The sequence below is a fragment of the Ursus maritimus genome, unplaced genomic scaffold, assembly GCF_017311325.1.
Source record: "Ursus maritimus isolate PB19 unplaced genomic scaffold, ASM1731132v1 scaffold_18, whole genome shotgun sequence".
Classification (NCBI taxonomy): Eukaryota; Metazoa; Chordata; class Mammalia; order Carnivora; family Ursidae; genus Ursus; species Ursus maritimus.
In genome coordinates this window covers 47853207-47880279 of record NW_024424230.1, presented here as the reverse complement: position 1 = coordinate 47880279, position 27073 = coordinate 47853207, and the positions used below count along the sequence as shown (strand labels likewise).

General features: G+C 46.0%; 1 protein-coding gene across 1 annotated transcript in view; it reads left to right on the top strand.

The window, feature by feature from the left end:
• The window catches only part of GREB1L (GREB1 like retinoic acid receptor coactivator), a 144591-nt gene that overhangs the window by 105646 nt on the left and 11872 nt on the right, over positions 1-27073 (top strand). The window contains exons 18-27 of the mRNA XM_040632672.1: positions 1996-2129; positions 6399-6738; positions 11545-11660; positions 12266-12510; positions 15008-15582; positions 15767-15869; positions 18343-18498; positions 18784-18923; positions 21114-21275; positions 21425-21629. Of these exons, the coding sequence (XP_040488606.1) occupies positions 1996-2129; positions 6399-6738; positions 11545-11660; positions 12266-12510; positions 15008-15582; positions 15767-15869; positions 18343-18498; positions 18784-18923; positions 21114-21275; positions 21425-21629 (2176 nt within the window). The remainder of the gene's footprint in view (positions 1-1995; positions 2130-6398; positions 6739-11544; positions 11661-12265; positions 12511-15007; positions 15583-15766; positions 15870-18342; positions 18499-18783; positions 18924-21113; positions 21276-21424; positions 21630-27073) is intronic.

Below are 27073 nucleotides of genomic sequence, written 5' to 3'. Positions count from 1 at the left end.
ATGCCTTTTCTCTACTTCGCCCATCCTTCCATCCCCCTCCCCTCTGGCAACCACCTTTTGCTTGCTTGATCTATTTATTTTTGTTCTCTATATTTAACAGTCTATTTGTTGTCTGCTCATTTATTTTGTTTTTAGATTACACATGTAAGTGAAGTCATATGGCATTCGCCTTTCTCTGTGTGACTTATTTCACTTAGCCTTAGAGCCTCTAGTTCTATCTGTGTTGCTGCAAATGGCAAAGCCTCATTTTTTTTAATGTTTTTTTTACGTTTTTATTTTAATTCCAGTTAGTTAACATACAGTGTTATATTAGTTTCAGGTGTCCAATATAGTGACTTAGCACTTTCATAAATCACCCTGTCCCCGTCACCACTAGTGCATTCCTTTGTCCCCATCACCTATTTCCCCATCCCCCCTCCCAGCCTCCCTCCAGTAACCATCAGTTTGTTCTCTGTAATTGAGTCTGTTTCTTGATTTGCCTGTCCCTCTCTCTTTTATTTTTTTTTTCAAGATTTCATTCTTTTTTGTCTCTGTAAAATTGTAAGATATTTAAAGTGTACATTGTGATGATTTGAAAGGACTCCTCCTTTCTAGTTAATTGACACAAACATCACCTTGCATATATGTTTGTGTGTGTATATATGTGTGTGTGTATACTTATGTGTATTATATATATATTTTTGGTGAGAACATTTCATTTCTACTCTCTTAGCAAATGTCAATTACATATTATAGTGTACACTATAGTCACCATATTATACATTAGTTCTTCAGACCTTATTCATCTTTTTTTATTATGTTCAATTAGCCTATAAGACCTTATTCATCTTATAGCTAAAAGTTTGTACCCTTTTACCAACCTCTTCCTATTCACCCTTCCACCCCGCTCCTGGCAACCACTATTCTACTCTCTGCTTCTATGAGTTTGATGATTTTTTTTTTAAGATTCCTCATATGAGTGAAACCATGCAGTATTGTCTTTCTCTCTATTTCACTTGGCATAATGCCCTCAAGGTCTATCTGTGTTGTTACAAATGGCAGGATTTCCTTCCTTCTCATGGCTGAATAATATTCCATTGTGGGAACGTATACGTATACATACTACGTCTTCTTTATCCTTTCATCCATTGACAGACACTTGGTTGCTTCCATATCCTGGCTATTGCGAATAATGCTCAATGAACATGGAAGTGCATTTACCTCTTCTGTATCCTATTTTCATTTCCTTTGGATAAATACCCAGAAGTGGAATTACTGGATCAATTTTTCATTTTTTTTGAGGAACCTCCATATTGTTTCCCACAGTGGCTGTACCAATTTACACTCCCACCAACAAATCATGAGGGTTCACTTTTCTCCACGTCCTTGCCAACATTCGTTATCTTTTTTCCTTTTGATAGCAGCCATTCTAACAGGTGTGAGGTGGGCACCTGGCTGGATCTGTCATTGGAGCATGTAACTCCTGATCTTGGGTTTGTGAGTTCAGGTTTACATGGGGCCTAGAGATTACTTTACAAAAAAATTAACAGGTGTTTAGGTGATATCCCATTATAATAGTCACCATCTTGTACATTAGATCCTTATTCTGATTTGCATTTCCCTGATGATTAGCGGTGTTGAGCACAAGTTCAGGTACCTGTTGGCCATTTGTACGTCTTCTTTAGAAAAATGTCTATTCAGTTCCTTGGCCCGTTTTTGATTGTTTGGGTTTTTTGTTATTGAGTTATGAGAGCTTTTTAAAAATATATTTTGATTATTAATCCCTTATCAGATATATGACTTGCAAATATTTCTCCCATACTCTAGGTTGTCTTTTCATTTTGTTGAGGTTTCTTTTGCTGTGCTGAAGCTTTTTAGTTTGATGTAGTCCCTCTTGTTTATTCACAATTTTTTAACCTTCCAGCAAATAACATATTGCAGGGATTTTCCCCCACCGCTAGAAAACAAGACACGTTGTATCCGTCCTCACTGGGTTTGGCTCTATTTTTGAATCAGGAGGACATGAGCCGCCCGGAGAAGCTGTATTTCGGCTTGAATGAATACAGTAAGTCTCTACAGTGGGGAATCACAAGCCCCCTTCTGAGATGTGATGAGACTTTTGAAAAAATGGTGAACACGCTCTTGGAAAGGTAAGTAAGGACCTTCAGCTTTTACCTTAGCGGTACTTGTGTGTCTAAAATCGCCAAAAGTCTCTTGTGTCACTGTCACAGGGAGTTCTGTGGAGGCCCAGCTGTGCAGATGCCTTTTATGCAAAGGCAGCATAAAAATAGCCTCTCCTAAGATGACCTTTTACTCATATAGGTTTTCTGTGATCATCCAAGACTAACAAAGGAAACTAGCGACACAGAGTGGGACTTAGAACCACTTGCCATGCTCTGAATCATCTCCCAAGCATGCTTTACTGCTACCACCAGGGGATTAGATGGACAGAGGGATGTACTGATTAAAGACCATTCCTCTGAGATGTGGCCTCCCCCACCGTACGCCCTACACATCTTCGTTTTTCTCCTTTCCCCTCTATCCACCACAGGCAAGTACCCTTAGGTGACTCAGTAAAAACTGAACTTTACTATGAGAGATTTGGAGTGTAGACTGGAGAAAATTAAGAGCAATTAGATCATTGAAGTGAGTTCAGTTCCTAACGCGCCTCCTCCAGTCCCTGACGTGGGAGCTAAAGATCATGACTTTTCTGTCTCATCTGCTTTCTTTATATTCCCCAAGTCCTGGTCAAACTCCAGAAGAGTAAAGGGTTTCCCTGTTTTTTCCCTCTGATCTTGAATCACAGGCTCGAAGCGTCACAGAGGCATTAGAACTTACATAACCTGACATACAAACTAGGAAGATCGGTAGGGGAAGGAAGGGAAGAAGAAACGGGGGTAATCAGAAGGGGGAATGAAGCATGAGAGACTATGGACTATGAGAAACAAACTGGGGGCTTCAGAGGGGAGGGGGTTGGCGGAATGGGATAGACTGGTGATGGGTAGTAAGGAGGGCACGTATTGCATGGTGCACTGGGTGTTATACGCAACTAATGAATCATCGAACTTTACATCAGAAACCAGGGATGTACTGTATGGTGACTAACATAATATAATAAAAAAAATTAAAATAAAAAAAAAGAAAATTAATTTTTAAAAAAAGAACTTACATAACCTGGAATAGGGTCCCCCTGCCCTCCACTGCAGTCGTCTGTCTGACCGTCCAGCCACGGGGGCAGGTGGATTCTTTTTGATGAGGCACATTCTAATTTTTAGTAGCTCTCGTTCTTCAAATTGGCTCCAATTGACCGCGAGCTGCCTATTTAACAACCTGTTCTATAACTTTGCTAAGAAAAAAGAAAGAGAACTGAAAGTGAGGACAGGTGGGTGTATCCTCTCCAGTGAGTTATTATGCTGCACCAACAAAAGGAGCAGGCTCAGAGTAGGGTTTTATATTTTTGCAGCTGTTGGATTTAAGAAGACTTAACTGACACTGTGACATTAATCTCTTCATAGCACATGTGATCTCACGTTTCCAAAATCATCCCATGAGTCTCCCTTTTAAGTGTTTCCCACCCACCTGCTGCTTCCACCGGCTTGGAACGTCCCCTCTCTTCTGGTAGCGTCATTCAGAATCAGTCCTGTCAACTTCTCTTACAACTCTGGTAATACTTACAGAATAATAATTACAATTCAGTGCAAACAGAACAGGTTGTGAAGACTGTTCACTTCTAAATTCATACTTCTTTCAGAGTGTGAGATCTAAATGCCTTAGATCAAAGTTACCGTGTTCTAACTTTGGCCTACCTAGCTGGCCCATCAAAAAACATGAAGCTTTAAACAAGGATCTTGTGTGCTCACTTCTTCCAACCCAGTCACTCAAGCTAATAATAGCTGCGATTTATTGAGCGTTTGAAGAACTGGATCAGGATTGAGTGAACTGAAGGATTTCTTCACTTTTCCCCAACTACTAAATCCTTGCAATGTAAGGAGACATTATCAGAGACCTGAATGAATCTAGACCCAGCTCTGTCCCTGACCGGTTGCATGATCTTAGGCGAGTAGCCAGGTCTCTCAGCTGCTTAACTCACTCTCCTTCTGGTGGGGGGGGAGTGGTCAAAACCGGGGCATCCAGGGTCCTTTCCAACTCTGAAGTACTTCAAAACCACGTTATTCATTTGATGACCCTAACTGGTATTTGACCCTGGGCTTTTGTGTGCAAGGCTGGCAGACCACTTGCTTTACTTTAAATAGAATTATGAAGTGGAACAAAGGTGAACCACCCCATGGCCTCCCCAGCTGCTAGGCGGCTGCCTGTGCTCCCAGCTGGCAGCCAGAAAGTTCATCACAGGCTCATCCTCACTTTGCCAACACCTCTTTTCTTGACCAGCACCTCCTTGTGCCTGCAAAGGGGTCCTCTTTGCCCATGTGTACTCGCTTTGCCAGCAGGCCTGGCTCTCTGAGGAATAACTCACAAATAAATTTTCTGCCTGCTCTATAGCTGTAAAAAGTGCCAATTTGAACAAAGTGATCCTCTGACTTGGCAGTCAAGGCGGGGTAGGGGTGGAGTACCAGTGGGTGTTGGGAGGAGGCAAGGACACCCCTATTTGCCAGGCTTCCTTGACTAAGCAGGGCTCGGGTGATAGGAAGCTGCACCACCAGGGGGTGCTGTTTCTCCAGTCAGCTCCAAGTCTCCTCTGGGAACCAAGGCACGTTCTATGGGAAGATACAGTTACTGCTATCTGTGGGGCTGCCCTCAAATGATCAATTGTTAATAACAATACTTATGCTTTTTATGTCTGATACTTTGCAAACATGATACTAATGTTTCAGTTTTCTTTACTGTAGTCTTAAGTATCGGAGAAATAAACTGACAACACCACCATTCTGTGTCACCAATAAGAGTTTAGGATCCAGGGATGATCCGTTATGACTCTGTCAACAAATAACCTGACTAGGCCAGTGCTTCTCAAAAGTTAATGTGCATACAAATCACCTGGGGATCTTGTCAGGATGTGAGATCTGATTCAGATAGCTGGGGTGGGGGAATTTGACATTTCTAACAAGCTCCCAGGTGGTGCGGCTACTGGGCCATAGACCACACTCAGAGAAGCTGCTGGTCCACAGCCACACTCAGAGAAGCTGCTGGTCCACAGGCCACACTCAGAAGCTGCTGGTCCACAGATCACACTCAGAGAAGCTGCTGGTCCACAGCCACACTCAGAGAAGCTGCTGGTCCACAGACCACACTCAGAGAAGCTGCTGGTCCACAGGCCACACTCAGAGAAGCTGCTGGTCCACAGGCCACACTCAGAGAAGCTGCTGGTCCACAGACCACACTCAGAGAAGCTGCTGGTCCACAGCCACACTCAGAGAAGCTGCTGGTCCACAGCCACACTCAGAGAAGCTGCTGGCCCACAGATCACACTCAGAGAAGCTGCTGGTCCACAGCCACACTCAGAGAAGCTGCTGGTCCACAGATCACACTCAGAGAAGCTGCTGGTCCACAGATCACACTCAGAGAAGCTGCTGGTCCACAGGCCACACTCAGAGAAGCTGCTGGTCCACAGGCCACACTCAGAGAAGCTGCTGGTCCACAGCCACACTCAGAGAAGCTGCTGGTCCACAGGCCACACTCAGAGAAGCTGCTGGTCCACAGCCACACTCAGAGAAGCTGCTGGTCCACAGGCCACACTCAGAGAAGCTGCTGGTCCACAGATCACAACCAGAGAAGCTGCTGGCCCACAGATCACACTCAGAGAAGCTGCTGGTCCACAGCCACACTCAGAGAAGCTGCTGGTCCACAGCCACACTCAGAGAAGCTGCTGGTCCACAGCCACACTCAGAGAAGCTGCTGGTCCACAGCCACACTCAGAGAAGCTGCTGGTCCACAGATCACAACCAGAGAAGCTGCTGGCCCACAGATCACACTCAGAGAAGCTGCTGGTCCACAGCCTCAAGCTGCTGGTCCACACATGCACACTCAGAGAAGCTGCTGGTCCACAGGCCACACTCTCAGAGGAGAAGCTGCTGGTCCACAGCCACACTCCAGAGAAGCTGCTGGTCCACAGCCACACTCAGAAGCTGCTGGTCCACAGCCACACTCAGAGAAGCTGCTGGTCCACAGCCACACTCAGAGAAGCTGCTGGTCCACAGATCACAACCAGAGAAGTTAGGGTCACTAGACCATCCCTAAACCTCTTTAACTCTCTGTACCTATCCCAACAGTTTCTGACTCACAAGCGTTGAAAGCTCCTCTTTTCCTTCCAGCGATGTGGGCTCCAGGTCACACTAGGGCTCCAGCCCACCACTGATCAGTAACCCCTTCCCACCATGCGGGATCTGCAGTCCTCCCACACAGAGCTTGCTGTCCCAGCTGGTCCCGCTGCCCAAGTGCTAGCTCCCTGTGTTCTGTTGAAGGTACCCCAGGCTGCACAGCATGGTCGTCCGCTGCTACCTTCTCATCCAGCAGTACTCAGAGGCTCTGATGGCTCTCACCACCATGGCGTCACTCCGAGACCACAGCACACCGGAGACGCTCAGCATTATGGATGACCTCATCAGCTACCCAGGAAAAACCAGAAGTGGGCGGGGACACATGCTCATCATCAGGGTGCCCTCTGTGCAGCTGGCGATGTTAGCCAAGGAGCGGCTGCAGGAGGTGCGTGACAAGCTGGGGCTGCAGTACCGCTTTGAGATCATCCTCGGGAACCCTGCCTCCGAACTCAGTGTCGCAACGCACTTTGTGGCGAGATTAAAGGTTAGCAGTGGTCGGACATCTCTCCTTTGATATACCATTTGTTTCTGTTTTCTAGGAACCCCACATAGGTGGCTCAGAGGCCTGAGTTTTGCACATGTGTTGATTTGGTCTTCATGACAGGGTTAAGGCTAAACCAAGGGACGTACACGCTTCCCTAACTGGAGCCAGGTTATTAAGATTCTGCCGAGCCCCCTTTTTAGCATGTGCCTGCATGGTCTTCCATGCTCTCCAACTGCAGGTGCAAAAATGAGATGACCCAATTTGACCCCATGTTTATTGACCTTGTTCAAGATGCATCTAGCCCACGGCCATCCGTTTTCTCAGAAAAAAAGGTAAGTTGTTCTCTCGGACCTCTGTGGGTTCGCCTTTAAGTGACATCAATTCACTAATTCTTTTCTGTCTACCTAGCCTGTCAGCTCAGGTCTAGAGTCGGTAGGTAAAGTATTCTGTTTTCTCTTCAGTACTCATATAGAGCTGTTCCCTACCCTCTTGCTTGCGGATTCTTCAACCGTTTGTTGTTTCACTGAACTCGCCTTGATGCCCAGCCCTGAGGCTTGCTGGTCTGACTTCTCCAAGCCCGCTGCAGAGGGATTAGTGCATGAGCACGGGCCAACCCCCTCGCATGGCCAGCGGGACTGCTTTTCCTAAACCCCCCCTGGTAGGCATGGAGGGGGCGGGCAGAATTCCTAAATCAGCTCAGCTAACTCCCTACTTTATGCCCTGCTCAGGTTTTTCTGGGGACTTTTATAATCTAATGTGTCCTAGCCATTCGGAAGCATCCAGCACACTAAATACTGAGCTAAATTGGGTTAAGAAAAATCTAGTTTGGTGGGGCGCCTGGGTGGCACAGCGGTTAAGCGTCTGCCTTCGGCTCAGGGCGTGATCCCGGCGTTCTGGGATCGAGCCCCACATCAGGCTCCTCGGCTATGAGCCTGCTTCTTCCTCTCCCACTCCCCCTGCTTGTGTTCCCTCTCTCGCTGGCTGTCTCTATCTCCGTCGAATAAATAAATAAAATCTTAAAAAAAAAAAATCTAGTTTGGGACACCTGGGTGGCTCAGTCGGTTAAGCGTCTGCCTTTGGCTCAGGTCATGATCCCAGGGTCTTGGGTTCGAGTTCTGCATTGGGCTCCTTGCTCAGCAGGGAGGCTGCTTCTCCCTCTGCCTGCCACTCCCCCTGCTTGTGTGCTCGCTCTCTCTCTCTCTCTGGAAAATAAATAAAATCTTTTTTAAAAAAAGAAAAGAAATATCTAGTTTGGCACAAATTTTATGAAAAGAAAACACAGTTTTCATTTTTACCCTGGGCTGCAGTTTCCCACCTGCAAAATGAGAGACTAGTTGGACTGTAAGACCTCAGAGAGCTCTAATTTGAGGATGTTATTCAGCGTCCATAAAGCATTTTGCAAACATTAACCTTTTTATTGTATTCTGTTAGCTAACCTAAATTGAATATAATCTGAAATGCAAACAAAATATATTAGCTTGACAAGCAACTGGAACAAATAAATCTGTCTAAAAATAGAAACCCTATATTTCATGGAAGTTGAAACATTTATCTGTCATATGTAGATATAATGTTCATAATTTCAAAATTATAGTTATAGACCACATAACTGTGAGATTTCTAGGATGAATAACAAATGAGAGTCCTGAAACTCTTCTTACAGTATAATTCACTGAGACAATGTCTTGAGACAATTTGAATGATACTAATGGTTGAAGAATCTGGAAAGGCAAATAATCTGCAGGGAGATGGTTGAAGACGATGTGAGGCTGCAGAATCTTCTCTGGGTCTCCATGACACTGATCGAGTGCAGCCACCTATAGTTGAGGTCATTCAGAGTCGTCATAAGTGCCAGTCACTAAGTCAGTATAAATCAGCAGGTCCTACATAATTCACCCCTCTGGGCCATAGGTTGAAAACCAAAATCAAGACCTGAGGTACGTTGTTATTATCATTTTTTTTTAACTTCCATAAGTAATCCCTACACCCTGTGTGGGACTTGAACCTGCCACCCCGAGATCAAGAGTCCTAACTGGCTGCTAGCACATCAGGAATCACCTTCAGGGCCGTGAGACAGCAGTTGTTCCGTGAGTACTGTTCTGAGAGTGCCGTACCTGAATGTAATTCAGGTGATTCAGGTCAGGTAATTCTCAGAACAGTTATATCTCAATTTGTATGAGTAGCTGCCAGGCACCGACCACATAAGAGAGAGTTCCATATTGTCAAAAGTGGTGGATCACATCAATCCATCCTTTCTCTGTGTAGAAGTAAAAATATGAAATCCCACTGAAATGTTCGTATCCTAAGCAAGACTGCCACTTGCCAGGTGATTTCTGCTTCATGCATTTATTTCTTTTTCTTTTTTTTAAAGATTTATTTATTTATTTGAGAGGGAGAGGGAAAAAAAACACGAGTGAAGGGAGGGGCAGAAGGAGAGGGAGAGAGAGAATCCTCAAGAAAACTGCCCACTGCGCGCAGAGTGCAACCCGGGGCTTGATCCCACAACCCTGACATCATGAGCTGAACCGAAATCAAGAGTCAAATGCTTAACCAACTGAGCCACCCAGGTGCCCCCTTCACATGTTTGTCTCTAAGTTACCAACCTCCTTTATCACTGGCAGGGCGGCACAGGTGGGTGGGTGTGCCTGTTCTCTGTAGTCTTGGGTAACATCGTCTGCCTCTTCTTCCGTTGGATGGCCTTATTTTCGTGGTTCTCCTGAATCACCCCGCTGTGTCTTGTGATTAACTTATAAGTGAGGACAAGCATACTGGAAGGATACAAGGCTTAAACCTAAATAAATCAATTCGTCCAAAAGGCCTGTGAAGTTTTCATCAGATTTCCTTGACCTTGAGCCACATATTTTCCTTGAACTCAGTGCCCACCCAGTCTTTTGTGTTGTTTTAAACGCTCTGCAGTGAAATCATCCTGAGGGCATGGTCAGCCCATTGAAGAACTGTGGCCATCATTCATCAGAAGTAGCAGAGGGATGGAAAAGCATGTTGTGGTGGTTTGGCAAGCTCTAATTGGTCAAGAGGAAAAGCAAGATTTCTTTAATAGTCTTTTAAAAATTAATCTTTTTGTACAGTAAAACATAATATCCCTTATCTCATCATTATAACGACCTCATTATTTGTGGAACCATGACCAGTGGATGGTTTCTGGGAGATGCAATCCATTCAGGGAGAACCTCAGTGTCAGGGACATCATGAGTCCAATGTGAAGGTTATATAAGTAAAATTATTCCTGTTCTCATAATTGTTTACTCTAAATCAAAGTGTTATTACATTCACTTTGACATGACAATGTATGGAAAATTGAATTTTTGTAGGTACCTTTCTTCTAATATTTAAAAAAATATTTTTGATAGATTTTTTTTTTAAGTAGGCTCCACACCCAGCGTGGAGCCCAATGCAGGGCTTGAACTCACAACCCTGAGATCAAGACCTAAGCTGAAATCAAGAGTCAAATGTTTAACCCACTGAGCCATCCAGGCACCTGAATAGATTGATTTTCTAAGACAAAAAAAAGTCTCTCAAATTCATAAACAGCTATATAGATCCATTCATTTCCCTTTGGTATGCAAATATATGATGAAAAAAATTGGGCCACAAGGTTAGAGTGCTTCCCATTTTACAAATTACATACATTTTATTCGAATAATTGTGGGTATATTCATTTCTAAAGGCTGTTTTATCTAGACACCAACAAATCATTAATCAAACCCTATTACATTATTTCTTGCCTATTAGATTTCTTTTTATCCCATTTTGTGTTTAGCAAAAGAAGTACCTGTCTATTTAAAATAAAATGTATGCATTACCTAACACCTCTTACTCTCTGTTCCCTACGGCATTATCAGAAATGTCAGTTTATTTCCTATCATAACTCCTGATAGAAAGCTGTTAAGAGCATAGTTAGATGCTAGACACTTTATAAAAAGTAGTAGAAATCACCTTATCTACTTAAGAGGTAGCCTATTTTCTTTCTGCTCTAAAATATAAAAATCTATAAGATCTTTTGAACATCTTTCAAGTTGATGGGATTTTTTTTCTTCTCCCCGATTGGCGTTCCATTTATTAAAGATACACGTACTTGTGTATATACGTGTTAATCTACATCAGAAGTTGACGCTTCATGGGTTATTTGTGAAACCATAAGCTAATTGCATTGCTCTTCTTAGTAAGGGGCAGGGTGTTTTTTTTTTTTTTTAATTGGTCCAGAGTTGGTTCTATTTTTAAGCCTTCTTAAAAGAGACTTTTAAAAGCCCCAAGCCAATTGTTACTTGTCACTTATTTTGAAAGTCAATATAGAAAGAAAGAGGGGAAATAACCATCAAGGGTAACTAACTTCATGATTTTTTTGGTGAAAATGTCTGTTCTCGGGGAGTTTTATTGAGATGCTTTTATTAGTCCTTCATAACTGAAGCTGTCTTTTTCAGTTAGTCTGTCCTGAGAGTCTGTCCATTACATGAAGAAAGTGTATTTAAGAGCCTCGAGCCAGGCGGTGTAACCAGGGTCATTCACCTCGTGTGCTTCTTTGGCCCGTGTGGCCACTGCATGATGTAGGACAAGATCTCCCGTTTTGTCCTCCTGAGATAAAACCGAAGGCCACGTTCTTCGAGATTGCTTTGTTATGCTTTTTAGTAGCAATTTAGTATGTATACACACACACATACACATACACATACACACACTGGAAGTCATTTGGAAGCACAAAGGCATCTAAAATCTGGACCTAGTAACCTTTTAAAAAGTGGAAACTTAAATAAGCGGTTTTAATTTTATCATATGGATCCCTTTCTATAGACCTGGAGAGGAAATGAACCAGAAGAGTGGACCCCTCGGACATACCAAGATTTAGAAGGTCTGCCTTGTATTGTGATATTAACTGGCAAAGATCCTCTTGGAGAAACCTTTCCCAGGTATGATGTGAACGGTCGGTTCTCATTTCTCATTAGTTGCCCAGCTAAGCTGATGGCTAAAACTTGGCTGACACTGAGCTATTGCATTCACTGGGCGAGGAGGAAGAGAATCGCTTTCCTCGGAGAGAAAAGACACACACCCTTCCTGGACTCTTTCTTTTGACTTTCCTGAGATTGCCTAGCATTTGGGGGAATGGAAGGTAGCGATGGTGAGAAGTGTTTCTGTATCAAAGCAGGGCCACCAGAGAGGCAGGGAGGAAAAGCATCCGCCCTAAACTGGGTTTTTTTTATTTGGATGAAGTGTCTCTTCATCTGCTGTTCCCAACCCCTTTAAGGGCCCAGGGCCTGGGGACAGGAAGGCGGTAACGACAATAATGGCAGCACGAGCTGCATGCTTCCTGTGCGTCAGGCATTGTTGCAAATGCCTTCCCTGTGCCATCCGTTCGTTCCTTACAACAAACACACAAGCCAGGCGCTGTTGTTCTCTTTCATCCTTGGAGAAAAGGAAGTGGCTAGTGCGAGGTCAGAACAGCAAGGAGGCAACAAAGCTGAGGTTTGACTCAAGGCCAGATGGACTCACCCAAAACATCATGACGTCTGTGCAGGTCTTTGAAGTACTGTGACCTCAGGCTCATCGACTCAAGCTATTTAACTCGCACAGCCTTGGAGCAGGAAGTGGGTCTGGCGTGCTGCTATGTCTCAAAAGAGGTCATCAGGGGCCCCGCTGTCGCCCTGGACCTTAGTGGGAAGGAGCAGGAAAGAGCCACGGCCAGCGAGAACGATGCCGATGAGCTGCTGATGGACCTGGAGAGGCCGCAGAGCAACAGTAGTGCTGTCACTGGGACGTCGGGTCAGTGCTTCCTTTTCTCTCTGCAGGGGCGGGACGGGAGTGAGGAGGGGGGAGGCATCGGGAAAGCAGAGGCATTTACTCACACCCCTCAAGCATGTCAGAGGCACCCTCGGTGACTGGAGCATCCGGTCCAGACCTCAGTTCCCCAGGAGAGGTACTTGGAAAACATAACTGTTGAACAGCCACAGAATACTTCTCTGGGTAAACATTTAATGAAGAGCGTGGTCATAAGCTAAGTATAATAAATACATTTTACCAACCCCAGCCTGCACTGTTTTCCCTAGTCTTTTCCACCCTTAATCACCTCATGGATGTTATACATCTGATATTTGCACAGAAACCTTCTTTTCCTTCTAGATCCGAAAGCTGTGAAGTTTGTGCGCATTAGCTTAGTACCTGGCGCAGTGTTTACTTGTTTGAATGAATGAATGAATGAATGAATGAATGAATGAATGAATGGCTTTTGTAAGCAGTTAATGGCAACCGAAGGCCACTCTGGGGCCCCTGGCTGTGCTGACCCACCATGCAGCCCGCCAGCCCCTCTCCTGGAGCGTTACGAATGGCCTCTGGCAGTGCCCGGCATGAACTAATGATAAATTATATTACAGCAAATGCAGCACCGTTTCCACTTTTTTTTTCTCACAAGGAAAGTAATAAAACTCAACATAGAAAACTTGGAGAATGTAACAAAGGATAGAGAAGAGGTTAAAAATTAAAACCCCAGGGTGCTGAGCTGGCTCAGGCAGTAGAGCATGAGATGCTTGATCTTGGGGTTGTGAGTTCGAGCCCCACATTCGGGGTGGAGATTACTTTTAAAATAAATAGGGGGCACCTGGGTGGCTCAGTTGGTTAAGTGTCTGCCTTGGGCTCAGGTCATGATCCGGAGTCCTGGGGTCGAGCCTCTCATTGGACTCCCTGCTCAGAGGGAATCCACTTTTCCCTCTGCCCCTCCCCAGCTCATGCTCACTCATGCTCTCTCTCAAATAAAATCTTTAAAATAAATGAATAAATAAGTAAAATGAAAATGAAAACCCCACTACCAGAGAAGACCACTATGAACGTTCTTCTTTCCCACGTCTCCCCTCCTCCGTCATCGTAACACATACATGCAAACACACATACGATTTCAGGTCGAAAGCAGCCCTGGTGTGTCTGCTCATGCTGGCAGCTGCTGTGGGAATCGAAGAGGCAGGCATCTATGGGGCTTTCTGTCTTGATCGGGACCCTCAGCCTGGACGAGCGTGAGGACTGTTCTACTGGGTGTGACCAGCTGCTCGCCTCAGCCAGGGGTCAGGGCTCTACCTTCCTCCAACCACCCCCCCAACTCCAGGCTCCCCAGTTGTTTCTCTGAGACCAGTTCAGAATAAGGGCAAGAGGTTTGGGGGATAGTAAAAAGTAACAGAAGGGAAGGGGAACTATCACATCTGGAAGTTTCTGGATACCAGCATCAGTGAGGGAGAGGCGAGGGGGTGTTCACCTCCTTCCTGGAGCTCTTTAATCAGACCCCTCTTTCCCTGCACTTCCAGAGCTGCCCCACAAGGCTCACACGGTCTTGGCCTTGTTCCGATTACCTGGCACAAAGATCATGGCTTGCCTTCTGCTGCTTAGTTTCCCTCCCTCCAGGGACAACCCAACCTGCCTGTGCTCCCACCACTGAGCACACATCCCTCAGCCCTTGGGCTGACTCGGGGGGTCCTTGGGAAAGCTCACTGCCCAAAGTGGGCCGGCTCTAAAGGTCAGGGCTGTGAGGGGGAAAGCAGACATACAAGATGGAAGGACACAAAAGTCAATGAGCAGGTGGAGTGACTTGGTTGCAAAACCTCCAGTTTCTGGCTGTTCCCCTGGGATCTCCTGAGGTTGGGATTTGACCTACATGCCTGGGAGCACCGATCTGAGCTCAGGGAGGGCCTACAGTCCTGAAGGGGTGAGCTCTTAGTTTGTCTGCAAGCGAAAGAGTGGCTGACCCATCAGAGGGGAACTCGTATCTGAAGTGAATTGGTCAAATGCACAGGGATCTCTGGATGAAAGCAAGACCTCACTGAGTGTAGATTGTGCCTGACATCCTCTTTCACATGGAGACATTCCCCCATGCTGGTTTGGGCCTGGGGAACTTCTCCACAACCAGAAGGGTGAGACCCTTGGGACCCCAGGAGGTGGCAGGTGCCCTGGAGCAGGACTTAAACGCGGAGCCTGTACTGGTCAGGGTCCTGGAATGAATCGGGTGGCATATCCAAATGAGGTTACCGAGGAGGGTTTAATAACATCACGCCATTTACAAAGACGGGGGTAGGATTTAGAAAAGGAGCACGAGGTATAGTTACCCTCAGGGCGCCCTGAGCACCCTGGGCCCAAGGAAGCCGGCAGAGGAAGCAGCGTCTGGGGCTGGAGAGGCCACAGCCCTCATGGAGAAAGGCCGTCTAGCCCGGCCGGCATGCAGGGAGGGAGCCAGGGAGTAAATAGCCGAGCCCTGCTGATCGGTATGTCCGTCCTCTTTCAGGCTCCATCATGGAGAACGGGGTGAGCTCTTCCAGCACCGCCGACAAGTCCCAGAAACTGTCCCTGACCCCCAGCTTCCAGAGCCCGGCCAACAGCATGGGGCTGGATGAAGGGGTCTCCACGGGCACAGCGGGAGCGGGCGACACTCTGAAGCAGGAGTGCGATTCCCTGGGCCCCCAGATGGCCAGCAGCACCACCTCCAAGCCGTCGTCGTCCTCCTCGTCGGGCCCCCGGGCCCTCCCGTGGCCGGGGCAGCCGCCCCAGGGCTGCAGGGGCCTGCCTGCCGCCCTGCCCCCGATCGTGATCCTATCGAAGGCGGCCTACAGCCTCCTGGGCTCGCAGCGGGGAGGCAAGCCGCCCGCGTCCTCCTCGCTGCTGCCGCACGCCGACGTGGCCTGGGTGAGCTCCCTGCGGCCGCTGCTGCACAAGGACATGAGCAGCGAGGAGCAGTCCCTCTACTACCGGCAGTGGACCTCGGCTCGGCAGCACCACGCCGACTTCAGCAACCAGCCGGACCCCGCCTCGGGCGTCCGCACCTGCCACCCCCGGCGGCTGCTGCTAACCGGCCCCCCTCAGGTAGGTCCGGGGTCCCCAAGAAGGAAGGGAGCCGGGCAGCCGCGCGAGGTGGCGGGGGGGACCCAGAGCGGTGAGGTCCTCGCTCGGGCCTCTCAGGGGCAGGACAGATGCCAGAGCTCAGGTGTGAAATCTCGTCTCTTCTTCCCTCTCTTCCCCTCCCCCTCCCATGAAACACTTGCATCAGGTGGGAAAGACCGGCTCCTATTTACAGTTCCTTAGGATCCTCTTCCGCATGCTCATCAGGCTCCTGGAGGTGGACGTGTATGACGAGGGGGAGATCAACACGGGTGAGTTCCGGCCCCGGCAGGGCTGGGTTCCCCCGTGCCTGACGTGCAGGGTTATCGGGACGCTAAGGGCGCCAAACGCTTGCCAGGACGCCGCGGCCACTTTTGAGCTCTGTAAGTTCGGGTGGCGACTTGCACTTCTTCGGCCCCCCCTCAGGTCCGGCGGGTGGCAGGCGAAGAGGCATTTCACAAAGCCCTCCCAGGGGGATTATTGCTTATATGGGTTTGAAGGTCACTTGCGGTGTTCCGCTTGGGGTCCAGGCGCGTCTGGTAGGCGCCGCCGGCTGCTTCTGCTTTCACCGCAGGCTCGGAGCGAAGGGGTATGGATCGCTCTAAGGAAATGGAAACTTCTCTGGGCAGAACTGCGACCTCGCGCCTAAACAACCCCCTGCCCGTTTGCAGGAAGATGCCGGAGCTAGTGCTTGGCAGGGCTGTGGGGGCTGGTGTTCAAACAGAGTATCTCCCATCCTCCTCCTCCTGGAACCCCCTTCTCAGCCCTTCCCCGCCAGCTGTCACCGGTGGGAGGGTTCCGCGGTAGCCGGTCCGGCGGAGCCGGAGAGTGAGCGTGAGCAGGGGTCAGCCAGCATTAGCTCTGTAGCTAAGGAGAGCTTGGCCTCCAAACTGTGGCGTCACACCTTGGAGCGGTGGCCTGTGCTGGGGGGGGGGGGGGGGGGGGGTAATCAGGCGGAAGCTCTTCCAAGCCCCTCAAAGATGAGTCTGGAAAAGGGAAAGGCCTTGGCATCTTCTGTCCCATTGGCCCTCAGATCTTACCCCACATGCTTGTCCTAAATAGTCGGACGTGTTCTGTGACAAGCCCAAGGGACCCGTTCAGCCCAGAGCAAGGCTAAGCAAAACCAGCCATATTTAATCATTTCGTTATCACTTTCGGCCCTATATCTCCACTTCTTACCAGCCCATATCCGTGATTGCAGACACACACACACACACACACACACACACACACACACACACAGGCCCATCTTCCCACCCACCTCTCCTTGTTTGTGTCCCCACCTGAGCTGCCCCAGACCCGCAGGCGCAACACAGAGGGGACCCATGAGCTCCAAGTTGGCCTCGAAACACTCGGGGCTGCCTGGAGGGGCCTGGCACCAAGAGGGCAAAGGCAGAACCAGCCAGACAAGGAATGAGGGACCTGTCATCTCACCAACCTTCCCACTAAAGCCCCTGGGCTCCAAAGACGACGACACCTTTAACGGCCCCCTCAGAGCCCGCTACCCTGCTCTGGGGCGTTAATCTGTGACGAGCCGCGAGCTGGTGTGACAGGCAAACCGGGCGCTGGTGGTGAGAGGGGCCGTTAGCGTGGCTTTATTCCTTCTACCTTATTTTAGTGCAGGTGAATGCGATGGTGCTCTGGAGGGGCTTTTTTTGTTTTTTTAAACTAGAGTAAGTTTTGGGTTTTATTTATTTTTTAAAGATTTTATTTGAGAGGCAGCGTGCGCGCGAGCAGGGGAGGGGCAGAGGGAGAGGGAGGAGCAGACTCTCTGCTGAGCGGGGAGCCTGGGATCAGGACCTGAGCTGAAGGCAGACGTTTAACTGACTGAGCCACCCAGGTGCCCCAAGCTTTGGGTTTTAAATAAAATGCAAACTTAAGCTCAGGGATATAAAAATAAATGATATTGTGTTAAAAAATAATAGCTGTACTTATAGTCTCAAGGCTTTTTTTTCTTTTAAAGCTTTTCTCTTTCTCCCTTTGAAAGTTTTCTTAAGCTTTTGGATCTTCTGAATTTTATCAATAATAACAATAAATATTCTCTATTGGACACCCCCCCCCCCACGCCTGCCATGTCCGAGCACTTTCAGTGCACCATCTGGAGTTCTTAGCAATAACCGGGGTAGCGCGGTGGTGCAGGTGTGAAGTCAGAAGGGGCAGTCTGTGTTCAAATCCGGGGTTACTAGCTCTCAAACGACTGCATACTGGGGCCACCTAAGCAGCTTTAACTGCCATAACAGGTGTCTGGGAACTAAAGGAGATTGTGGGGTGGCGGCCTAAGCACAGGGATTTTGTCTTACAAGCTCCCAGGTGATTCTCCTGGCGGCTGACACCGGGAATCTTGCTGAGTGCATCCCTATGGTCGCTTAGGCTGTCAATATCTTAAAACCCCACGACGAAAACTGAGGGAGAGCTTAGATCACCCCAAACTAAACAAGCTTTTCAGGCAATCTGGGGAGCTGGGATGGGAGACTAGTTGATCTCCTAGATGTGGGAGTTGGTGGACCAGATCTGTAGAGGTTCACGCTGGGGTCAGCGAGGGCATGAGTCCCCGCCGGCATGGGCCTGAAGGGATCACTCTGGGCCCCTCTGCCCTGGGACATGGGAGATCATTTTTCAGAAATGCCTGTGTCCACCCATCTGGGAGTCATGTCTCCTAAAACCTCTTGTCCCTGACACCTGGGAGGGAGGCTGGGAGGCCGGTCAGTCTGGCTGCTCTGCGCACTTCCTTTCTCCGTGTTTTAGGTCACAGTGAAAGCAATGAAGTCAGCCAGTCGGAGGGAGAGCCCTGGCCGGACATCGAGAGTTTCAGTAAAATGCCCTTTGACGTCAGCGTGCACGATCCCAAGTACAGTTTGATGAGCCTGGTGTATACAGAGAAGCTGGCGGCGGTCAAACAAGGTCAGTGCGAGCAGAGCTAGGCGTACCTCTGCAGGTCAAGGGACACCTAAATCAAGGCAGGAAGCTTGGGGCAGTTTAATCATTGAGAGCAGTTTAAAGGAATTCTCCTCTCTGCTTTTCCCTTCTCTTACACACCTACTGATCACCTTTTACTTTTCATACCTGACTTTCCGGGCATACATTACAGAATCTTTGGAAGAGCCTTTCAGGGAGTGTGGGGCTCTCTTCCCAGGAGTAGGGGCTCCGTGCATATCATGGCAAGGTTTTTTGCCCCTTGATACGCAGAAGCAATAAAGGATGCCAAAGCCGAGGAGCCGAGGAAACGAGGAACCGTGTCCATGATGCTGACCAAGTACGCGGCCTACAACACCTTCCACCACTGCGAGCAATGCCACCAGTACATGGACTTCACCTCTGCCTCCCAGGTGTGGCCCCTTGTCCTTGCCTGTTGCCCAGCGTGGATCTTGTGTGTCAGGACTGAAAAATAAGGCTCCCAGTTTCAGGACCTAGACAGAGGACACCTGATTTACGAGATGGAGCCGCTCATTTGTGAGCAGAATGTGGGAAGCAATTAGTTAAAATTACTTTGAGCTTATTAGGATTGTGGGCAGGGGGAGGAGCGGGGAGAGAAAGAAACTTGAGTTTTAGCGTCTGAAGTCACTTCATCGAAATGGTTACATGTGTCGTGTTTAGGTGAGCTGTTATCTGTGATCCTGAAAAAGTGAGATGGTATATTTGGTGAAAGGGCCTTTACCCTTTGGGTTGTTGACAAAAATGGTGTTTTTATCTAACAAGTCAGTTGGGTGTGCACTCTGAGCTGTGAACAGGCCTGCTGATCTGCACCAACCGAATCATATTCTTACTCCAGTGTGGGGTGGTTTCGATCACTAGGCATACGGAGGGGTCAATCGTTATCTTTTATTTAGAGAGAAGTGAGAGGTAGAAACACAGAAGGTGAGCCAATGCCCCATAGTTTCTGGCTTCCTTTTGGCCAGAGCATCTGTAAACACAGTAGTCCAGAGCCCAGGTGGGGGATAAGTTCTATATTGCTTTCTCCCACTTTACCTTCTTGATTTTCATGACTTGGTTCTGAACGCCTAGAACAACTCTTCCTTCCTATAGGATGCGCTGATGGGACTTTCCCCAAACTTGCTTCTGCTCTGGAGGACCAAGTCTTCACCCTTTTCCCACAAGGTGCTAGAAGGGATATACTGAAAAACTGGATTGGTCATTCTGCTCTTCTAATACAAGCTATCTTTTATGCCCCATTTATTTTCTTGGTGTTCTTGAAGACTTTCAGTGGGCTAGTTTGTAATCCACTCACAATGCTTTATAGAATATAGAAGATTCAAGTCCCCGGTCTATAAATCATAAGCTTTTAGAAAAGTTATTAAAAATCCTCTGTTTATATAGTTAGTTTCTATGATTATAGTACTAAGTAGTATATTCCCACACTTATGAAGCAGAATGAACTAGAATTTAAGGGAAGAATTACAATACTGTTTTCCTATGAAATGTAACATTTAGGTTAAAACTCTTGGGAAATCTACCTGATTTCTAGCTGCTGCTGAAAATTGATGCTATCCTTTAATGAAGCCAAATACTGTCTGTGTTGTAAAGCACATAAAGACCTTTATGCAATTATTCAGTGAGCTGCGTTACTGAGAGAGCATGCAAACTTTATTATTTTTTCAAAGATGTATTTATTTTGACCGGGGTGGGGGGGACAATGGGAGAGGGTGGAACAGAATTCCAAGCAGACTCCGTGCCTAGTGGCAGAGCCCCAAGTGGGGCTCGATCCCACAACCCTGAGATTACGACCTGACCCAAAACCAAGAGTCGGCTGTTTAACTGACTGAGCCACCCAGGTGCCCCAAGCATGTGAACTTTATAGCAAAAATTATTTATTTATTTTTTTTAAAGTTCTACGCCCAATATAGGGCTTGAACATGACCCCCAAATCAACAGTCACATGCTCTACCTACTGAGCCAGCTAGGTGCCCCCCAACTTTCTGGTGGTTTAAAAATATATATTAGATTTATATTTGCCTTCAGTAAGTCAAGTGGTCTTTTCCTGGAAGCCAGAGTTCTAGGCTAAGTGACTGTTCAGACTTCTTCAGCTTCTACTGTAGCTAGGAAAGATGGGGCCACAGAGGCATTTTAATGATGTCGGCCCTAATATTTTACTTAGCCAAATGATATTCATTTAGCCGGATCCACATAAATGGCATTGATTCCCCCCCCCCCCCATAACTGGGCACCTTTGAAAATGTTCAGAGAGCAGGACATGCTCCAGGGATGTTTAGCCTCTGCATGAGACTGAGCAGTAGTGGTTCTAAGAACATGAAGAATGCAAACAGTGCCAAGTAACAGACACGTCCCCACCCTCGGAAAGGCTGTGTAGGGCCGAGACGCTTGGCTCTCCTGTCGGTGGTAGCTACTGAAAGATGAAGCGTTTGCCTTTCCAACTCTTCCGACGTTGCAGGCACAGCCAGGTCTGGTGGCCTGTAGAAGATCAGGTTAGTTTGCCTCTCTTAACAACAACCTTAACGAGTGGTCTAAAAGTTTGCCAACCAGGAGCTTACATCCCCTTCCTTTCTTCTTTACAAACACAGATGTCCGACTCCACCCTTCACGCGTTCACGTTCTCTTCCTCTATGCTGGGAGAAGAGGTGCAGCTCTATTTCATCATTCCCAAATCCAAAGAGAGTCATTTTGTCTTCAGCAAGCAGGGCAAACACCTGGAGAGCATGCGGCTGCCCCTGGTTTCAGACAAGGTGGGTGACAGTGTCTGGATGCAAACGTTGCTTTCAGACTAACAGTCCCGACGTACTAGATTGGGTTCTCTGAACTTCTGAAATCTAAGGGTTTTAATTTCCCTTTTGGGTCTCTGGTTCTTTTCTTTTTTTGTTTTCCCTTTCAGCAGAATTTGAATGCAGTCAAGAGCCCTATTTTCACTCCTTCCAGTGGTCGCCATGAGCACGGACTTCTAAACCTCTTCCACGCCATGGAGGGCATCAGCCACCTGCATCTTCTGGTGGTCAAAGAATACGAGATGCCGTTGTACCGCAAGTACTGGCCCAACCACATCATGCTGGTGCTCCCCGGGATGTTCAATAACGCAGGCGTGGGTAAGGGGCCCCTGGGGCGCCGAGAAGGGCTGAAACATCAAGTGAGCTCCATTCCCTGCACGTGAGACTTTCAGAGGTTCCCCTGCCTCTAGGAAGAGTCCTGTCCGCCTGACCAGAGGACTTTGATTCTTCTTTAAATTTGAATTTTCCTTTCCCTTTATTGCAGTTTTGCAGAATTTTAACTTCCAAGGGCTAGTGACTAAAGAAGTCACTGGTAGATTGAGCGCCCCAGGAAGGGTTTGGGATTCTTCCCAGTGTGAGCTGCCGATGTTCCCGGGCTGGGCCTGCTGCGGCAGGAATGGGATGGTGAGGTGGAGCGAAGCTAGTAGTTCACTGTGGTCGGGAGGGGTCTGGAGGTATCCCCGAGTCATTGCTAATCATTGTAAAGGCACATGGCAAGTTCTAAGGGGGTTTCTGTACATCGGGAAATTGGAAGCATCATTACTGCCTATGGCAGTCATCTTAAAAGCACCTGGATGAAATCCTTCCAATTTTCCCCATGGAGTTTAAGAGCAATGGGCTGAGTTTATCAAAGGAGCACTTGGTTATCTGAGCGTGATAGAGCTGCGGGAGGCAGGAGACCTCCAATTGGATTCAGAGCTGTGTGTCTGGTCACTTCCTGAATCGTAGTTCCTAACCATTTTCCCCATCCACTCCTGTGGGTGTCTGACCCACCGCAGTCTCCGAAGGGCTGAACATCAGCAGCAGCTAATTGACACGTTAGAGGGAAGTAGGAACATCCAGCCCAGAATCAGAGCGAATGCAGACCTGAGTTGTTTCTCTAAATCTCTAAATCTCCATTCCTTCTCTCCAGGGTATCCTCTTCCCTCACACCCGCCCCCATCTTTCCCTCCGCTCATCTGTCCATCTCTCTCCCTTCCTTCTTGAGTCTCTTCTCTTCTTGTTCTCCATTCCATTCCTTTTCATGTCCTTAAACCTTAGCTTTAATATGGGATGAAAATATTTCCAAAAACTAGTTTTGATTTTATTTTCCATGTTTATCACTTTATATCAAGTGAATTAAGGCTTTTCCATATTTCTGGTTCTCTGTCTTCTCCAAAACCACATATCCCCAAACTAACTCAAATATTTCTCCATATGAATACGATCCTCAAGTTACCCTTCTGTGCCTTACAGATCTTTAGGGGAATTTCCTCATCCCAGAGCTGACTGAATTTGCTTAGTGGCACTTTTGCCATTTTTGCAATAATTTGAGGAGAAACTAACATATATGCAAATGAAATACATGCAAATTATTTTTAATTTTTTATTTTGGGGAAAAAAACAGCATAAAATTTACCATCTTAGCCATTTTTAAGGGTATAGTTCAGTAGCATTCAGTATATTCACATTGTTTTGCAACTAATCTCCAAAACTCTCTTCATCTCGCAAAACTGAAACTCCATACCATTGAAAATTAACTCATTTCCCCTTTTCCCTGGCAACCACCACTCTATTTTGTCTCTGTGAATCTGACTACTTTAGGTACCTCATGTAAGCTTCTCATACAGTATTTGTTCTTCTGTGTCTGGCTTATTTCACTTAGCAAAATGTTCTTAAGGTTCATCTCCATTGTACATGTGTCAGAATCTCCTTCCTTTTTAAGGCTGAGTAACATTCCGTTGTATGTATACCCATTTTCTTTAGCCGTTCATCCACCGATGGGACACTTGTGAATAATGCTGCTATGAACATAGACATAGCAAACATATCCTCAGGAACCCTGATTTCAGTTCTTTTGAGTATATACTCAGAAATAGAGTTGCTGAATCATATGGTAATTGTTTTTAATTTTTTGAGGAATTGACCTGCTTTCCATAATGGCTCTACCATTTTATATTCCTACCAACAGAGCAACATGTTTCTTCATATCCTCAGTAATAATTATTTTCTGAGTTTTATCTTTTGTTTGCTTGTCTTTTGATAATAACCATCCTAATAGGTAGGAGATGCTATCTTACTGTGATTTGATTTGCATTTCCCTAATGATTAGTGATGTTGAGCATCTTGTCACGTGCTTCTTGGCCATTTGTATATCTCCTTTGGACAATCTATTCAAGTCCTTTCCCTATTTTTTAATTAGATTTTTTGTTGTTGACTTCTGGGAGTCCTTTATATATTCTGGATGTTAACCCCCTCATGATTTGTAAATGTTTTCTCCAATTTCATGGGTTGCTTTCCACTGTTAATTATATCCTTTATACAGAAATTTTATTTTTATTTTTTTTAGATCTTTGAGTAATATTCTTTATTGTATGCTCTTATTTTTTTAAAAAACTTTTTAAATTTAAATTCGATTAATTAACATATAAATGTATTACTGGTTTCAGAGGTACAGGCCTGTGATTCATGAGTCTTATATAATAACTAGTGCTCATTACATCGCATGCCCTCCCTGTCCATCACCCAGTAACCCCAGCCCCCCACCACCCTCCCCTCCAGCAACCCTCAGTTTGTTTCCTACAGTTAAGAGTCTCTTATGGTTTGTCTCCCTCGCTGATTTCATCCTGTTTTATTTTTTCCTCTCTTCCCCTATAATCTTCTGTTTTGTTTCTTAAATTCCACATATCAGTGAGATCATATGATAATTACATATATATATATATATGGGTATAGGTATAGGTATATACACACACACACACTGCATCTTCTTTATCGATTCATCTGTTGATGGAAATCTGAGCTCTTTCCATAGTTTGGCTATTGTGGACATTGCTGCTATAAACATTGGGGCACAGGCACCCCTTCGGATCACTACATTTATATCTTTGGGGTAGATACCCAGTACTGCAATTGCTGGGTCGTAGGGTAGTTCTATTTTCAACTTTTTGAGGAACCTCCATACTATTTTCCAGAGTGGCCGCACCAGCTTGCATTTCCAACCAACAGTGTAAGAGGGTTCCCCTTTCTCCCCATCCTTGCCAACATCTGTCACTTCCTGAATTAATTTTAGCCATTCTGACTGGTGTGAGGTGGTATCTCATTGTGGTTTTGATTTGTATTTCCCTGATGCCAAGTGCTATGGAGCATTTTTTCATGGATCTGTTGGCCACTTGTATCTCTTCTTTGGAGGAATGTCTGTTCATGTCTTCTACCCATTTCTTGATTGGATTCTTTGGGTGTTGAGTTTGATAAGTACTTTATAGATTTTGGATACTAGCCCTTTATTTCATAAGACATTTGCAAATATCTTCTCCCATTATGTCGGTTGTCTTTTGGTTTTGTTGACTATCTCCTTTACTGTGCACAAGCTTTTTATCTTGATGAAGTCCCAATAGCTCATTTTTGCCTGTTTCCCTTGCCTTTGAAGACGTGTCTAGCAAGAAGTTGCGGCTGAGGTCGAAGAGGTTGCTGCCTGTGTTCTCTCCTAGGATTTTGATGGATTCCTGTCTCACATTTAGGTCTTTCATCCATTTTGTGTATGGTTTAAGGAAATGGTTCAGTTTCATTTTTCTGCATGTGGCTGTCCAATTTTTCCAACACCATCTGTTGAAGAGACTTTTTTCCATTGGATATTCTTTCCTGTGTGTCAAAGATTAGTTGACCAGAGTTGAGGGTCCATTTCTGGGCTTCCAATTCTGTTCCACTGATTTATGTGTCTATTTTTTGCGTCAGTACCTTACTCTCTTGATGATTACAGCTTTGTAATAGAGCTTGAAGTCTGGGACTGTGATGCCACCAGCTTTGGTTTTCTGTTTCAACATTCCTTTGACTATTCGGGGTCTTTTCTGGTTCCATACACACTTGGGGATTATTTGTTCCAGCTCTGTGAAAAAAGTTGATGGTATTTTGATAGAGATTGCATCAAATGTGTAGATTGCTCTAGGTAGCATAGACATTTTAACTCTGTTTGCTCTTCCAATCCATGAGCATGGAACGTTTTTCCATTTCTTTGTGTCTTCCTCAATTTCTTTCATGAGTGTTCTATAGTTTTCTGAGTACCTCTTTGGTTAGGTTTATTCCTAGTTACCTCATGGTTTTGGGTACAATTGTAAATGGGATCAACTCCTTCTCTTTCCTCTCCTTGTTAGTGTTTAGGAATGCAACCAATTTCTGTGCATTGATTTTATATCCTGCCACTTTACCGAATTGCTGTGTGAGTTCCAGCAGTTTTGGGGTTGAGTCTTTTGGGTTTTCCACACAGAGTATCATGTCATTTGCAAAGAGTGAGAGTTTGACTTTTTTGCCGATTGGAATGTCTTTTTGTTGTCTGATTGCTGAGGCTAGGACTTCTAGTACTATGTCTAACAGCAGTGGTGAGAGTGGACATCCCTGCCATGTTCCCGACCTTAAGGGAAAAGCTCTGTTTTTCCCCACTGAGAATGATATTTGCTGTGGGTTTTTCATAGATGGCTTTTATGATATTGGGGGATGTTCCCTCTATTCCTACACTACAAAGAGTTTTAATCAAGAAAGGATGCTGTATTTTGTCAAATGCTTTTTCTGCATCTACTGAGTGGATCATCGGGTTCTTGTCCTTTATTTATGTAGTGTATCACATTGATTGATTTGCAGATGTTGAACCACCCTTGCAGCCCAGGAATAAATCCCACTTGGTCGTGGTGAATAATCCTTTTAATGTACTGTTGGATCCTATTGGCTAGTATTTTGGTGAGAATTTTTACCTCCATTTTCATCAGGGATATTGGTCTGTAGTTCTCTTTTTTGGTCGGGTCTTTGTCTGGTTTTGGGATCAAGGTAATACTTGCCTCAGAGAGTTTGGAAGTTTCCCTTCCATTTCTATTTTTTGAAACAGCTTCGGAAGAATAGGTATTAATTTTTCTTTAAATGTTTGGTAGAATTCCCCTGGGAAGCCATCCGGCCCTGGGCTCTTGTTTGTTGGGAGATTTTTGATTACTGCTTCAATTTCCTTGATGGTTATGGGTGCACAGAAATTTTAAATTTTGATGCAGTCCAATTTACCTTTTTTTTTCTTTTGCTGGCTGTTCTTTTGGTGTCCTATCCGACAAGTCATTGCTACATACAACAGCAAGCTTTTCACCTGTTTTCTTCTAAGAGTTTTATAGTTTTAGCTCTTGCATTTAGATCTTTGATCCACTTTAGTTTTATATAATGTAAGATACAGGTCCAGCTTCATTCTTTTCCATGTGAATATCAGTTTTTCCAATAACATCTGTTGGAGAAACTGTCCTTTTTCCATTGAATGGTCCTGACACCTTTTTCAAAAAATCACTTGACTGTACAGTCCCTTAGGACTGGCCCAAAAACACAAGAGCATACTGCTAGGCTCTGTATTCTTATCCCATTGGCCTATATGTCTGTCTTTAGGCCACTACTGCATTCATTACTATCATTTTATAGTTAAGTTTTGAAATTAGCCAACTGTGAGACTTCCAGCTTTGTTCTTCTTTTTCGAGGTCGTTTTGGCTATTGAGGGTCCCTTAAGATTCCATATGAATTTAAGGATGGATTTTTTTTTTTTT